Source organism: Crocodylus porosus, unplaced genomic scaffold (assembly GCF_001723895.1).
Source record: "Crocodylus porosus isolate Cpor-Errol unplaced genomic scaffold, CroPor_comp1, whole genome shotgun sequence".
Lineage (NCBI taxonomy): Eukaryota > Metazoa > Chordata > Crocodylia > Crocodylidae > Crocodylus > Crocodylus porosus.
The window spans coordinates 46,454,765-46,468,835 of record NW_017728943.1 but is presented as its reverse complement, the minus strand read 5'-3'; the positions used below and the strand labels follow the sequence as shown (position 1 = coordinate 46,468,835).

Below are 14,071 nucleotides of genomic sequence, written 5' to 3'. Positions count from 1 at the left end.
ATCATTTTGGTATGTCCTGGCCACATTTTACATTTGATACCTATATAGCTTATTTCATATTCACAATTCTAAGAGCAATCCTGAATTTTTAATCTCTTCAACTCTTTCCTAGAACTTTTCCATAACTGTTTTAAAGCCAACTGACTTGCAAAGATGACTAAATAAGAACAAAGTTGGATAAAATAGAAGTACCCAATTTCCTTCCCAAAAACCCTTCTAAACTTCACTTTTATTCACTGTGTATTTAATTTTCTCTTTTGTGCATCCGCGCACGCGCGCGCGCACACACAGTTTTAACAATGGAATATGGCTGCCTTTTTATGTTTAAGGGCTCTTAAAAGAGTACCTAATATTTATTTTGGACACAATTAAATTGAATCCATATATCAGTAATGAAGTAGAGAGTATGCAAAATATCAGCTTGAAACCTCTAAACTATTTCACTTACTATATTGTTTAATTTATGAATTCAAGTATGATCTTAGGATAGGGTAATTACTATTTTCCCGAGGTATGAAAATGCAATTACTATTCAATTTATTTTATATTCTGCAGACTTCACATACCGGCCCAAAGAGCAATTTTCCACTTCAGTCCTGGAAATTGGTATGTGCAGAGATTATCTGGCTGGTTGTTTTGCTTACCAAAATGACTGTGTGGAACCCAGGTAGAGTTTTCTTTGTAGTCAGAGAGGTTTTGTTCTATATCTGAAGGAAGCCTCTTCCAGTTAGTGAACTCCAGAGTGAAATTAAGGGCATTGTTATTCACAGAATAAATCCTACACAATACAAAATACCACATAAATTATCAACTGCTATATACAATATCATTAAAAACAATCTGGAGGAAAAATACATTGAAAGTTTTATGTCTTTGTAACAAGTTTCCAGCAATTTGCATGTTAGGCATTAAAAAACATCAAAGAGAATTCTAAAATAACCCTGACAGCATAACCCTTTACTAATGCAATTATATTGTCCTCCATTACGTTTGAAAAAATCAAGCTAGACTGAAAGAAAAAATATCTGCTGTAAAATATATCTGCCTCAGTAACAGACAGTGTTTTTCTTAGAACTAATTGCTTATTCTATCTCTACCTAAGTTTTAATAAGGTCTCCTGTCACCAGGGCATTATTACCCAGTCTTTCAAACACATCTGACACAGAAAATTATACTAAAATACATTTACCAACTTATTTATAGAAAAAAGTTAGAAAGCAAAATGTTTTAAAAACTCAAAAACTGTGTATTTTAGAGTTATTTATATCTGCAATATGACGTGTGAAAAATGCTTAGCAAATACCCGTATTAAGATACAAAGGCTAGAGAGCAAGATTAAATGAGCTATTTTTAAAAATCTGTTTATAGTATGTACAAGGGAACTACCGCTATTTTCACAAAACAGTTTTATGGTACATACATGCAGACGTAAACACCTGTACTTTTGTTTGAATCGATAATATGAAACAAGATACTGTGAAAATCTCAAATACAACAAATTAAAAAAAAAAGTAATGCTTTTCTATATGGCTTGTACCAAAAGGTTATTTTATGCCCTTTATATTATTTCATTAATAAGAATTAATGTACCTCAAGTTTGACTGTGACCAGCAAAGTGTCATTTTTCTGCATTTATCTAAACAATACACTTGAGAGGAAATCTGAGTGCTTAGCTGTCTTTAGTGGAATGGTGAGTTTGCCTCACCATTGCTAATACTGCCACTAACATTTATTGTTACTGAACTACATTGACCATTATATCATACAAAACAGATGTACAATGATGAGCTGGTGACAGCTGATCAGCCATAAGCCTAGATGACATTCATTTTCTATTACTCTCCTATTATTTTCTAGGAAGGGGGATGGGGTTAAAGCTAACATTGCATTTGAAGTTGCACAAATATATCAGATCTGTAGATTACATTCTGACAAGCAGTTGTTTTAAATTGTTTAAAAATAGGCTTGTTAAGTTAAGCATCATGTAAAACAATCCTTGTAGCTTACATGACAATATAAAACACTGTCAAATACAAAAGTGTTATGTATGATACAAATGGACAATATTGCTTCCACGATAAACTAGGATTTTTTCACAGTATGTTTACTCTCGAAATAATACCTTGCCTTTTTATGTACATGTGATTTAGAGAATAACAAATATCATTTGTCATGTCAGGCTTGAAATATGAGCCTTTAACTATTACCTAGAAAACTACTGAATATACAATTTCACTGAATCACTAAAATTATACTAATGGTGAAGTTAACATTGAAAACAGTATGACAATTCAGCCATAATATTTGCCTATCATTTAACACAGAAATTAATGTTTAAAAATGAGTGGTTGTTAAAGTTCAAATTTTTTCTATACAGTTAAGGAATATATGCAACTGGAATGACTAAACCAATGTGCAACTTTCCAAGGCTACCAAAGTTAATAGATTTTATTTGTATCATGAACTTCTAGAGTCTCAAATTATTTTGTTTAATGCTCATAAATACAGAAGGCTAGAGTTAAAACAGCTAACTTGCCTAACAAAGATAAAAAGGAAAAAAAGTGAACAGGATAGAAGAAAATATAAATATCTGATATATTTTAAATACCAGCATCACTTCCATAGTGCCTAATTAAACATAAGCAAGCAGTCAAAAGCTAGTTATATATATTTGAAATGCATTAAATTATACTTTGTATATAAAGTAACATTATATTCATGGTACTATAGCAAAGAATAGTGCCATGGGCACTTGAATTTTACCCACCCAACTTTGATTTCATGCTGGAGAGATTCAGCCTCACTGACTGTTGAACTAAGCAGTATTTGTGTATTTGAGATTTGTCTCGTACATTACTTTATCACACCTTCTCATACTTTTTATTAAAACTTGAGAACCAATAAGGAAGAAAACCTTTCAATTAGACATGTAGAAACACCCTTCTCTGGAGTCACAAAAGATTGAGTCTTACTCAAGCTTTTTTTTTTTTTTTTTTTTTTTAAAAGGCTGCAGGGGGGAGGGGAGGGAGAGTTGTAATGTTTGACTGCACTTTTTTGTGAATCTCTTACTCCAGTCATTTGAAATTTCTGGGAGGTCATGATCTCGAACTAGGTAACTGAATTATGATGTGTTGCTGTGTTAAATGATATAATACATAAAATCTAAGATACAAGATAGTATTCTCTTTCTTACCACACTCTGCACAATAAATTCAATGGACTGAATCCAGACAGCAATAGGTATGGTAGCCACTCCTTATACTGTTCTTGTGCTTTAATGGCATAATTTATAAACTCTGGTAAGTGTTCCTCAGAAGGCAGCAGGCAGTCCAGCTTCAAGAAATGCCGAAACAAAGAAAATTTTTCATGGTGCAGGCAATATTTTAAATTAATCCCAAGTAAATGGATCCTGTGTTTCAGAAGAATAGGAATTAAACCAAAAAACCTACAACACAACACAAAAAACAAATTAGAAGAATACAAAGAACATTCAACACAAAAGCTCTGTTAAAAGGCACAAAAAAAATCAAACTAAAAAATCTATTACTGAAGGAACATATTAAATAGATGTGTAACAACTGTTTTTACAAAGCACTGCTATAAAACATCAAGTAGTCTGTAGGTTCCCCCCCCAAAAATCAGTACATCAATTTAAAAAAAAAAATGTTATTTTATATTCTAAAAATAACTGTAAAATAAACATTAAAAGTTATCATTGACTTATTAAGAGAAATTAAGTAAAAGTAGATTTTGTGAAAGATGCTAAAGTAATATATCATTGGGAAATGAAGACATGGAATTATGCACAGGACTTGTATAGCCAAAGTGGTACCACTACAATTTTCCAACAGGCTCTGTATAGATCATCTTGGAGCATCAAGCTGTTTCCTCAATCCCTTCTTTTTCTACTGTGACTGCCAAAAACTAAGCCAATTTATCTGCTGAGAGATAAATAAGTAGGAACAGGACAGACTACCAAGTCATTTCACAAATACAATACAACATGTTTACAGATAACATGGTAATGGGTTATATATGAATCCTTTACCATCTAATTTGCATTTTAATTGATAACTTAGAAGTAAAAGATGCTTTATTGTAATATTAGCCCACTATAATCCAGACCACTTACTTGCGTTGGAAGCAGAAGACAAGATAACTTTCTTTTTAATTTTCTCCTTGATGCTGAAACAACGTTGTCCAAATCATCCGGCCCAGTGGGCCAGATGAGTGGAACAAGGTTGATGCATAGGCCAGATACAGACCACAGAGTCATGTCATTTGGCAGTGGCATAAATTGTGAAAGCTTCTGGAGCAGCACCATCAAATTTAATGCTACTTCTGCAGCTCAAGCTGCCAAATTTCCAGACCTCTATGGAGTCCCATGAGTTAGATGACATTGCTAAATGGGTCAGATCTGGGTCAGCCCTACACTAAATTGCATTTATACATATGGAAAACATACACGAAGCTTCGATCAAACTTCTATTTCTGTGAATCTTGAGAACACCCTTAAATAGATGGCAATATTATATCAGCAATTTTTCCCTTCAGAAATGGTTCTCAATACAGGTGCACCAATAGAGATTTTGGGGGCTGACACCAATATCTAATTTTTAAGGAGGCATACTGGTCGATACTGATCTGATTTCTGATACAGTATGGAGAGGTGCCACCAGCTGATAAGCTCATTGTGGTGGAAGGGGAGGGGGGAGAAAAGAGGTGTGAGGTGGGGTGGGGCAGATCAACCCCCTCCCCACCCCATGGTGAAGGAGGGGACAAAGGTGCTGCCCAGCCAGGGCAGGCTGTGGGACAGCCCACGGCTCGTCAGGAAGGGGGCGCTGCTTCCTCCGCTATGCATACTCTGGAGGGACAATGGGGGTGTGCCCCTGGATCTGCATGGGGCAGGGTGGGGTAGGCAGGATGCAGCTGCGGGCTGAAGTCAGGGCTGCACCGGGTGTTTCTCCCTGGGGACTGGACTCAGGACAGAGGCTAAGGAGGGGCTGCAGCCACCCCAAATTTCACCCTAGCTCTCTCCCAGTGCCACTGCATGCCCAACGCAGCCCTGGCTCTTCCCAGCTCAACCTCCGCCTTCCCCCACGTGCTGGGAAGAGCTGGGAATGCATCAGGCATGCAGCACTGCTATAGCTCCCTCCCAGCGAAATTTGGGGTGACTACAGCTCCCTCTGTAGCCCCCACCCCAAGCCCAGGCCCCAGCAAGAAAGCCCAGCACAGCCCCAGCCCGCCTGCCCTGCCCCACACAGATCCAGGGCCACACCCCAGGGGCTTCGGGCCCTGCCAGGGTGTATGCAGCAACAGGAGCCACCCTCCCCCAGTGAGCCCCAGGTCCATCCTGTGCCCTGCCCCACCCACCCTGGCTGAATAGTGCCTGCCCCTGCCCCCTCCCTCACTGGGGAGATGGTTGATATGCGCCCCCCCCACACCCCTTCCACCAAAATGGACTTACCAGCTGGAAGAAGCTCTCCAAGCTGCTGGGCTGTGCTCTTTGCTGCCTGAGTGCTGCACTGTGGCTGCACACACGCATGGGCATTTATTGGTTAAATTATTGGCCCCATCGGGCCAATTTTCAATACAGCCAATTTTCTTTATATAGGTGCCAATCCGATACTGAACCAATATATCACTGCATCTCTGGTTCTCAATATTTTCAACTCAAGGCACCCTTAGAAAATGCTAGCTCTTGACTTTCACTCATTTTTTGACTACAGAAAAATACTAGAACATTTGTTCTGTTGCACAGAACTCAAAAAAATTGCAACAGGTCAGAAAGTTTTCAACACTATGGATTCCTATTTGAAATCTCTAGGTTTATCTTGTGAATCACATGTAAGTTTGCAAATCTAACGATACTGATATTGCATAACACCCTTAAAAGGATCTCACAGCTCCTCAGTGTGCCACACCACCATGATCATGAATCACTGCTTTAATGAGCCTTAAATCACATTTTATGTGAGGCACTAGGAGTATGGGCAATAATACATTTTAACCACTTTAAAAGAGGAAGTTGCTGCTTGGGAGCACGCTTCAGTTGCTACACTACAACTGTTATATCTGCATAATCCTGTAGAGATAAAAGTTAACTAAACCACCCCAACTTTGACCTTATTAAGGAGGGTTAAAATTGCTTTTGCTACACTTCTATCACTAGAGAATTATGCAGATGTCACAGTTGCATGGAAATAACAAATAAGTCATATCTGAAAGCTTTAGTATTGATGCAATTGTTACATCTGTCTATACCCGAAGACAGGTTGTGACTCCATTAGAGACATTTTAAAAATATCTTGCCTTTAATTTAAATATTCCCATGCAAATTAGTTTTGTAGGATGCAATAAAAGGGGAGAGTTGGTACTAAATTACTTAAATTCTACAACCCCAAATCACATAAGAGCTACTTCTTTATATGGTAAGCTTAAATCAAAGTTTTTACAAGCTAGGCGACATGTACACACATTCCAAGGTCACCTAATCTGTTTAGCTTACTTCCTCTTGCACAGCAATCTAGATTCTTTTGTCTTCATTAAAAGATAAAAAGGTACTGTCAAAATCATTTGGTTTTCTCTGCCCTTGTTGCAATTAGCAAATAAGTCACATTACCAAATCACTGTTAATTAGTGTGATTTAATGATGCTGTGATAATTGGTCATAATATTATGAATTAAGTACATGTTAGCTATATGCAGTTTTCAGTTATAAACCAAATTACAGACCTCTTTTTTGAGGCAGTTCAACAACAGTGCCAAATCTGCTACCTGCCACTTCTTTATCAACATATTTTAGTACAATTATCAGGCGTGATTCAGTTTCTAAACTGTTTTTATTACATGTTAAGGATAGGACAGAACAACATGATGCTTGTGGATTTTTAAAGGCATGTTCTATGAGTATGCAGTACAAATCAGCACAAAAACCTTAGGCATTGTTATAAACCTGCAGACCTTATACATAATTTATACAAGATATGGCAGAGCAGATTTTGGTTTTAATCCAGATGCATGATTTCACATGCACAATTCAAGAACTGGATGAGTGCCTGCCTCAAGCAATTCAAAATCATTTTCAGCCTGACCAGGGAAACATTAGGCTATAATATGCAGAGTCTTAGGGACATGCTTTCACTATTAAAAAAAAAAAAAAAAAAGAAGTATCTGTACTGATTCCCTCCCTTGCAATAAGCACTTTCAGCTGAAGAGGAATAAATCTAAGCCAAACATTGCTGCAGCATTTTCTCTTTAGGAAAATTACCAAATATGCAGGTTATTTATTATCATTTTGGCACTACTCCTAGATAGAGCAACTCCAGTGAAGAAGTTTCAAGAGCTTCTCTAGTCTTATTGTAAGAGATTGCTATCCTATTAACATTGTACATGCAACTCTGCAGAGTTAATGAGAGAAATGCATTCACATAACTTCCATGCATACAAAATCCACACTACTACATATGCTCAATATGCCTTTTAAAAGATTTGAAACAAACTAGTTTAAGATCAATGCTCATTCCAGTTACAGCAAAGAAAAGTTTTACTAATGCTGCTAATTCTTTCAAAAATTCCATAAGATGTCTTAAGTATAACCAACATGCTTACAACAGAATCTTCAAGGCAGTGCAGTCACCCAAATATCCCTTTCGTATTCCAAGAAAACAATTCTCTCTCTACAAAAGCTTGTGCTACATATGTGTGTGTGTGCATGTGCACACACTTTGGTTAGTTTTTAAGGTGCAAATCTACTCTGCTTTCTACTTGCCTTAGCACGAGCAAGGCTCAATTAATATTTGGAATCAGGAAATGATTACAGATAGCCATGCGCTTACTTGCTAGTAATATACTGAGATTTGCATGCTATTGAGTAAGCTCTTACTAATGTAAGACTGTTCAAATATCTTGGTTAATTTGATTCTATCTTGCTTAAATCAAAGAAAACAGAGCAGGTCAGGATTGGGACAAGAAATGGGAATGAAGACCTAAAAAACTGGAATACACAAATCCAAACCAGCATAACAAGGCTTTTTTTTTAAAAAAATCAACTGAGTAGGGCTGATTTTTAAATTAGAAATAAACCAAACTCTCTATTGCCATAACTTCACGTACTTTAAGGGTATCGTGTCAGCAAGTAAATTTTCTCTGTCAGTCATGCCTCTGTTAGTATGTGATCTAAATTAAAAGCCTAAACAGACAATTTCCCTTTAAAAAGCACTTTAGCTACAAGGTATTAGTATACATAACATTCTTGCGATGTACAATACACAGCGAATAAGTTAAGATGCATCCTGTCAAAATACTAAACTAAACATAACACCCAACAGAAAACCAAAATGTATCCTGCACAATGGACAAGTACTGAATATCTCTTTCGTTCTTAACACCCAATCCAGTACTAGGTCCATTACATATAACTAAGCTCATTACTCTAAATTCAATCTGATGTATATTTATCTTTTCTAAAATATATGTCTCCAAATAATATGCACAGTTTTGAGCTACCCATGAGTGTCTAGGGGCCTTATCCTATACCACTGATTTCAATAGTATCACGATTCAGTCCTTAGTGTTGATGCATTATGTACTGAATAAATTTGGAGAGAAGAGAAATGCTGACATAAAACAAAATGGTAGTAACATATAGGGGCTTTTTCCTCCTCAAAGATTCAATAAATTTATTTCTATGCAGAATTAGGTAGAAGAGATTTAACAAATTTTACCACTGAAGTTAATAACCGAAATACTGCACTGACGGGCAAGCAGGTTGACCTCCCTCATAAATCTGAAAATACAGAAATGTACTTCCAATATAAAACAAGTTAAAACACGTAACAGAATTGCTACATTATCTATCTTATATATATAAAACCACCAAGAGATGATGATTGTATTATCTTTGCATGTATATGTCCTCATCCTAGAGACATAAATAACCTCAAAGAATTTTTAATCCAAATGTGAACTGAAAGCTATGCTCTCAAGGCATGAGTCAGCCTTATTTTGGGAACACTCTAAGACTGGGGGAGGATGTGGTTTGCAGGGAACCACGTAACTACAGCATTTATCTCAAACTTAGATAATGCCTTTTTTTTTTTTTTTTTTTTTTTAAATACACAAGCCTAGCATACAGAGAAAGTAAAACAGTATTTTCCAAGAACTCATCCCTATTGAAGAAGAACCCAGCTAATTAAGAATCTGTTTGACTCAATTACAGCATCATGTCAAGCTCCCAAAAGACAGAGATACATTGATAAGGCCTTTTGAAAGTGAGGAAACTAGACTGCAATTATGTTCTACAAGACTCCTCTTCAAAGAGTAGAGCTTCCCAAAGGAGATTTCAGCAAGGTTCTCAGCTCATGTATGTGACCCAGAACCAGAGCACATCATATAAGCACTTACGGTTTAACTCTCTAATCTCACAACTTGAAACAGAAGGGGAAGAAAAGTGCCGGGGCGGTGTGTGGAATATCTCATTAATAAAAGCTAGCCAGACAAATCCCAGGAGAGGTAACCTATGGTAAATTTAAAAAGCAAAAGACGTATACCTACTCCTTTTGGAAAACCATACACATGGGTGATCTGCAGTCAAAGATCAAGCACATCTGAGCATCTGGGCTGTAGCCTTCTTTAAGTAACATTTCCAAGCACTTGTCATTACCACCATAAACTGCTGAATAGACAGGGCTCACTTTGTCTTTTCCCGTGTCACAGATCCGACCAGTAACTGGTATCAGCAATCCCAATATGCTAAAAATATTTAAAATGATATTTTAGTGTGAAGTTTTCTCATACATATAAATAAAATAGATGTTCTTTTTTGCTGATAATTTCTCCTATGGATGTAAAAACAAAGTCAAAAGTGACATGATCACAAACCACCTTTTCAATATTTTATTTAAAAGGATAGCATTTAAAAATGATAATCTGATTATAAAAAGCTATTGAACTTTGACCTTTTGGAATTGTTAACATGTTTGGTACAAGACTAGTTAACTGTCACATTTAAACTGAAAACATTTTCAGATTTATGATTTGTTGTTCTAAATACACTTCAAATCCGTATTTGAAATTATCCCTCCAGTTTAAATTACCACATTTTCTTGAAGTTAACACACCCTAGAATATAACACACACCTTGTTTTGGAAGGCAGAATAAAGAAAAAAATCTTTCCTTGTAATTGATGTGCTAGAGAGCTCAGCCTGCTCACTGTTCTGCTCTTTGTGGATCAAAGCAGATTCTACTTCTAGTTTCACCCAGTAGGCATCAAACCTGTTCTTGTCCTATTTCTTGCATATAACATGCACTCCAATTTGCAGCAGCTATTTGAGAAAAAGGTGTGCTGTTTGCAAGAAAATATGGTAGTTTTAGCCAACCAGCTATCTAGGCTGGAAAGTTTGGATTTAGCCTTTTACAAGGCAAGTGACAAAATGACAGTTTGATTGAGAGTAGATGTCTTCTCCGTTAGAATTCTGCTCTTGGCTCCTCATTAAGATACTGAAGTAGTGGGAGAACTTCATTTTACAACCTGTGCCTATAACTCATGTCCTTCCTGACCAGCTAAAACCAGTCCTTTACTAGCTCAGATTATTAAATACCTCTCTTAGAAAGGACAAGCAGCCTACCACTTTGGAAAATGTTAATAGTCATCTCTTGATACTGATAACATTGCCAACTGGCTTTTGGTTTTTAGGAAGGCTGAGGAGATGGCTGTGTTAAGACAAGACTCACATTATTTTCAATTTCCTTAAACCTTTTGAGTTTGAGCACAGACCTGAACTTCGCACAAAAACTTCAGTAGTAGCCATGCCTAATAATCTCCTCCTAGTAACGGTCAAAGATTAAGTGTTCATACTGGTAATATTAGAGTTGCAGCCCGTCTTTGATACCCTTGATTAGTAGGGGCCCACCTCTTTGAAAGGGGTGCCACAAGTGAATCCCACGCCCTCCCTGAGTGCCACTCTGATCTTCTTTCTCTGCCTGATTTGCTGCTGTGCTTTCTGCTCTTTATCCTGTGCCCTCTACCTGATCTGCTGCTCTGGTTTGTGCTTCCCGCCCTGTGTTTCCTGCCTGATCCACTACTCAGATTTCTGTTCTTTGCCTAATCTGCTAGTGCTGCCTATTCCCTCCCTGAACTGCTGTATGCCACACATAACAGATATCTATGCCACTTGTGGCACACATGCCACAGGTTGGCTACTGCTGCCCTTGATCTTAAAGATTGGTTTTGCCTGGTTGCATTGGTGGGAAAGGAAAGAACAGCTCTTCAGCGGCTTTGTTTTCTACCCAGAAGAATGGAGACTACAGGCAGAAGGATCTTTGTATGGACTCTAAATTTTCTTCTTATTCTTCGACTCTTGCAGGTACCATTCACTTGATAGAGCTTTCAGGGAGGAATGAGTATATATTCCTGTAGAGGTGAAACTAGCAATTTCAGCACTGTCAATAGAGATGTTGCACATCAGAGAGCTGCAGGGGGAGGGCGGAGGGAAGGTGCTGAAGGAGAGGGGTGAGTGCTGCAGATGCCCCATCAAAATCAGTACCTGGGGCTGGTACCTGCCTCATCCCACCCTCATTACCCAACTTTGTTCCAAAGAAGCTTCACATAGCTTTGATTTACTGGCTGGTTCAATTAGTTCACTGTTTGTGTATGATTACTTTTCCTTCCCAATCATCAAGTCTGACTGTTATTCTAATTAGAGAGACTCCTAAAGCTTTCTGTACAACCATAGCTTTTTATTTTCAATGCAAATAATAATAAAGCATTCATATAGTGATATGCTTATGATACAAGTTGAAGTCTGAACCTGAAGCTCCTCTCTTTGAGAAACCCTGCTGACTGAGAAGTTAGATCAGGCCTGCATCAGACCTTACATGCTCACTTCACCAGGAACTCCACAAGGGAAACATGTCTTAAACTATGAAATGAACAGAATCAGAAATGTTAAACTGAAAACCAGAATCCACAGCTTACTGAAACACAGACTACATCATCCTTATTCAGGTAGTTTGCAACCTGCTTCATTTGGATACCTGATGCAAACTGAACTTGAGCTGTGCAGCTGTTTGTTGAGTCTTCTTCTTCAAAGGGTGCTGCTTCTACTCTGAGCTGAAGTTCATAAGTGGTCCTAAGCAGGGGATGAGAGAACCACTTCCCGTTGAAATAAAAGCCACAGCAAACAGCTGAAGCACAGCAGGAGTCCCGCACAACTGCTTGCTGAGGTTCTCTAAGCCCCCAATTATTTAGCAAACCTTCATCATTGCAGGGGGTAGTAAGGAACCTAACCCTGAGAAGTATTTGTGTAGGACTACTGTATTGTACCTTCCTTGACTGTGGAAAACTCACTTAATTACCAGAATCTTACTTCAAATTTTTATATCACCTACTTGCTATGGCCCATTTGTGCTGCTGCATGAATAGGTAATTGCCATTCCTCCTCATTGCAGTAGAGATTTGGATCAGCCCCTTTTGATAACAGTAGTTCCACACACTCAGTATGGCCTTCCTGTGCAGCAATGAATAATGGAGTGGCTTTGTCCTTGGCTTGACAATTGACATTTGCACCTGACACAAGACACCACACTTAATATGAGAGATCATAATCATAATATAGCAGATAAAATGCAAAAAGAGTACAGCAGAGATTACACTGTCAACTGGACCTTGGCGTTTCCATGATTAAACAGTTTTGCCACGTTATTAAAAAACTTCTTTTTAAACCAATTTCCTGGGTATCTTCTAAAATTGCCTATATTTTACTGTGTTACTTTGATAATTGAAGTGTGGTATCATTCTGAATTTTCCTTTTTAGAAAAACTTGTTGCCAAAGCTCCCCCCGCTAAAATTCCACTTGGGATCCTGAGGAGAACAATGATTTGTCAGGGGTGTCAAAGATATGTTTCGTAGGCCATATTTGGCCTACAAAGCCCTGTCATATAGCCCAGTGTTCCCCCTGGGTTGTGGACCAGACCCACCCACAGCATGCAGTGCATGGGGCAAGTCCAGTGCATGTGCACACAGCACACAGGACCAGTCTAGGATGCACACTGCATGTGACACCCACCAGTGTGCAGGGCCAGTCTGTGGGCCCAATCTGGCATGGAGACCAGTCCCACACCACTCATCCAGCCCACAGATTAGCCTTACACTAGGCATCTGGTCCACAGGGCCTGGTGAATTCAACAGCCCTGTTTTACATCATTCATTCTTTCTAACCGTTTAAAGATAATCAAAAAGCACAGCAAAATACAGCACTGCAAAAGTCTTCAACCTTCAGTTATCAGTTATTTATAGACTACTGAAAAAAATCAAACTAAAACAACATTGTGCGTGGCAGAATTTTAAACTGCTTTCAGTTAAAGAAGGACAGTCCTATTATTCGATAAACCAAGAATCTTACCGTAACTATAGATTGTTAAGCTAATACTCTGGTAAACTACTATTAGAGTTTTAGCCTCTGATAATAAGAGACATTCAATAAACTAAACTATAAACCACAGCTATCTCTTTCATTCACACGTTTAAACTGGTTATAGGGTTGATATGTAAATTTGGATTTTGTCATTCCCAATGTTAAACAAAAGAGAAGTTTTTGAATAAGACTGGGAACCCTCACTTGCATGCTGTGGAAGAATGAGTCAAAGTAAGATAGATGACAGCTATCCTGAAGGAAAGACAAAGGCTTCATTGACATTTTGTTTGAAGTTACTTCCTCTAAATATTACCCCACAAGTATTGACATGCTAGAGCAGTTATAGTTTCATAGCTTCTAGGGTCAGAAGGGACCTGAGTAGATCATCTCATCCAACCCCCTGCCATGGCAGGAAAGAGTACTGGGGTCACAAGACCCCAGCAAGGTGTACATCTAACCTCCTCTTAAACACCCCCAGGGTAGGAGCCAGCACCACTTCTCTTGGAAGCTGGTTCCAGATCCTAGCCGCCCTGACCATGAAGTAGCGCCTCCTGATATCCAGCCTAAATCTACCCTCCGCCAGCTTGTGACTGTTATTCTTGGTCACTCCTGGCGGTGCTCGGGGGAACAGGGACTCCCCCAATACCTGCTGATC

General features: G+C 38.2%; 1 protein-coding gene across 1 annotated transcript in view; it reads right to left on the bottom strand.

The window, feature by feature from the left end:
• Window positions 1–14,071, bottom strand: part of ASB3 (ankyrin repeat and SOCS box containing 3) — a 112,669-nt gene that overhangs the window by 14,190 nt on the left and 84,408 nt on the right. Inside the window, exons 7-10 of the mRNA XM_019549305.1 lie at window positions 12,392–12,569; window positions 9,556–9,753; window positions 3,194–3,445; window positions 645–778 (exon numbers count right to left, since the gene is read on the bottom strand). Of these exons, the coding sequence (XP_019404850.1) occupies window positions 645–778; window positions 3,194–3,445; window positions 9,556–9,753; window positions 12,392–12,569 (762 nt within the window). The remainder of the gene's footprint in view (window positions 1–644; window positions 779–3,193; window positions 3,446–9,555; window positions 9,754–12,391; window positions 12,570–14,071) is intronic.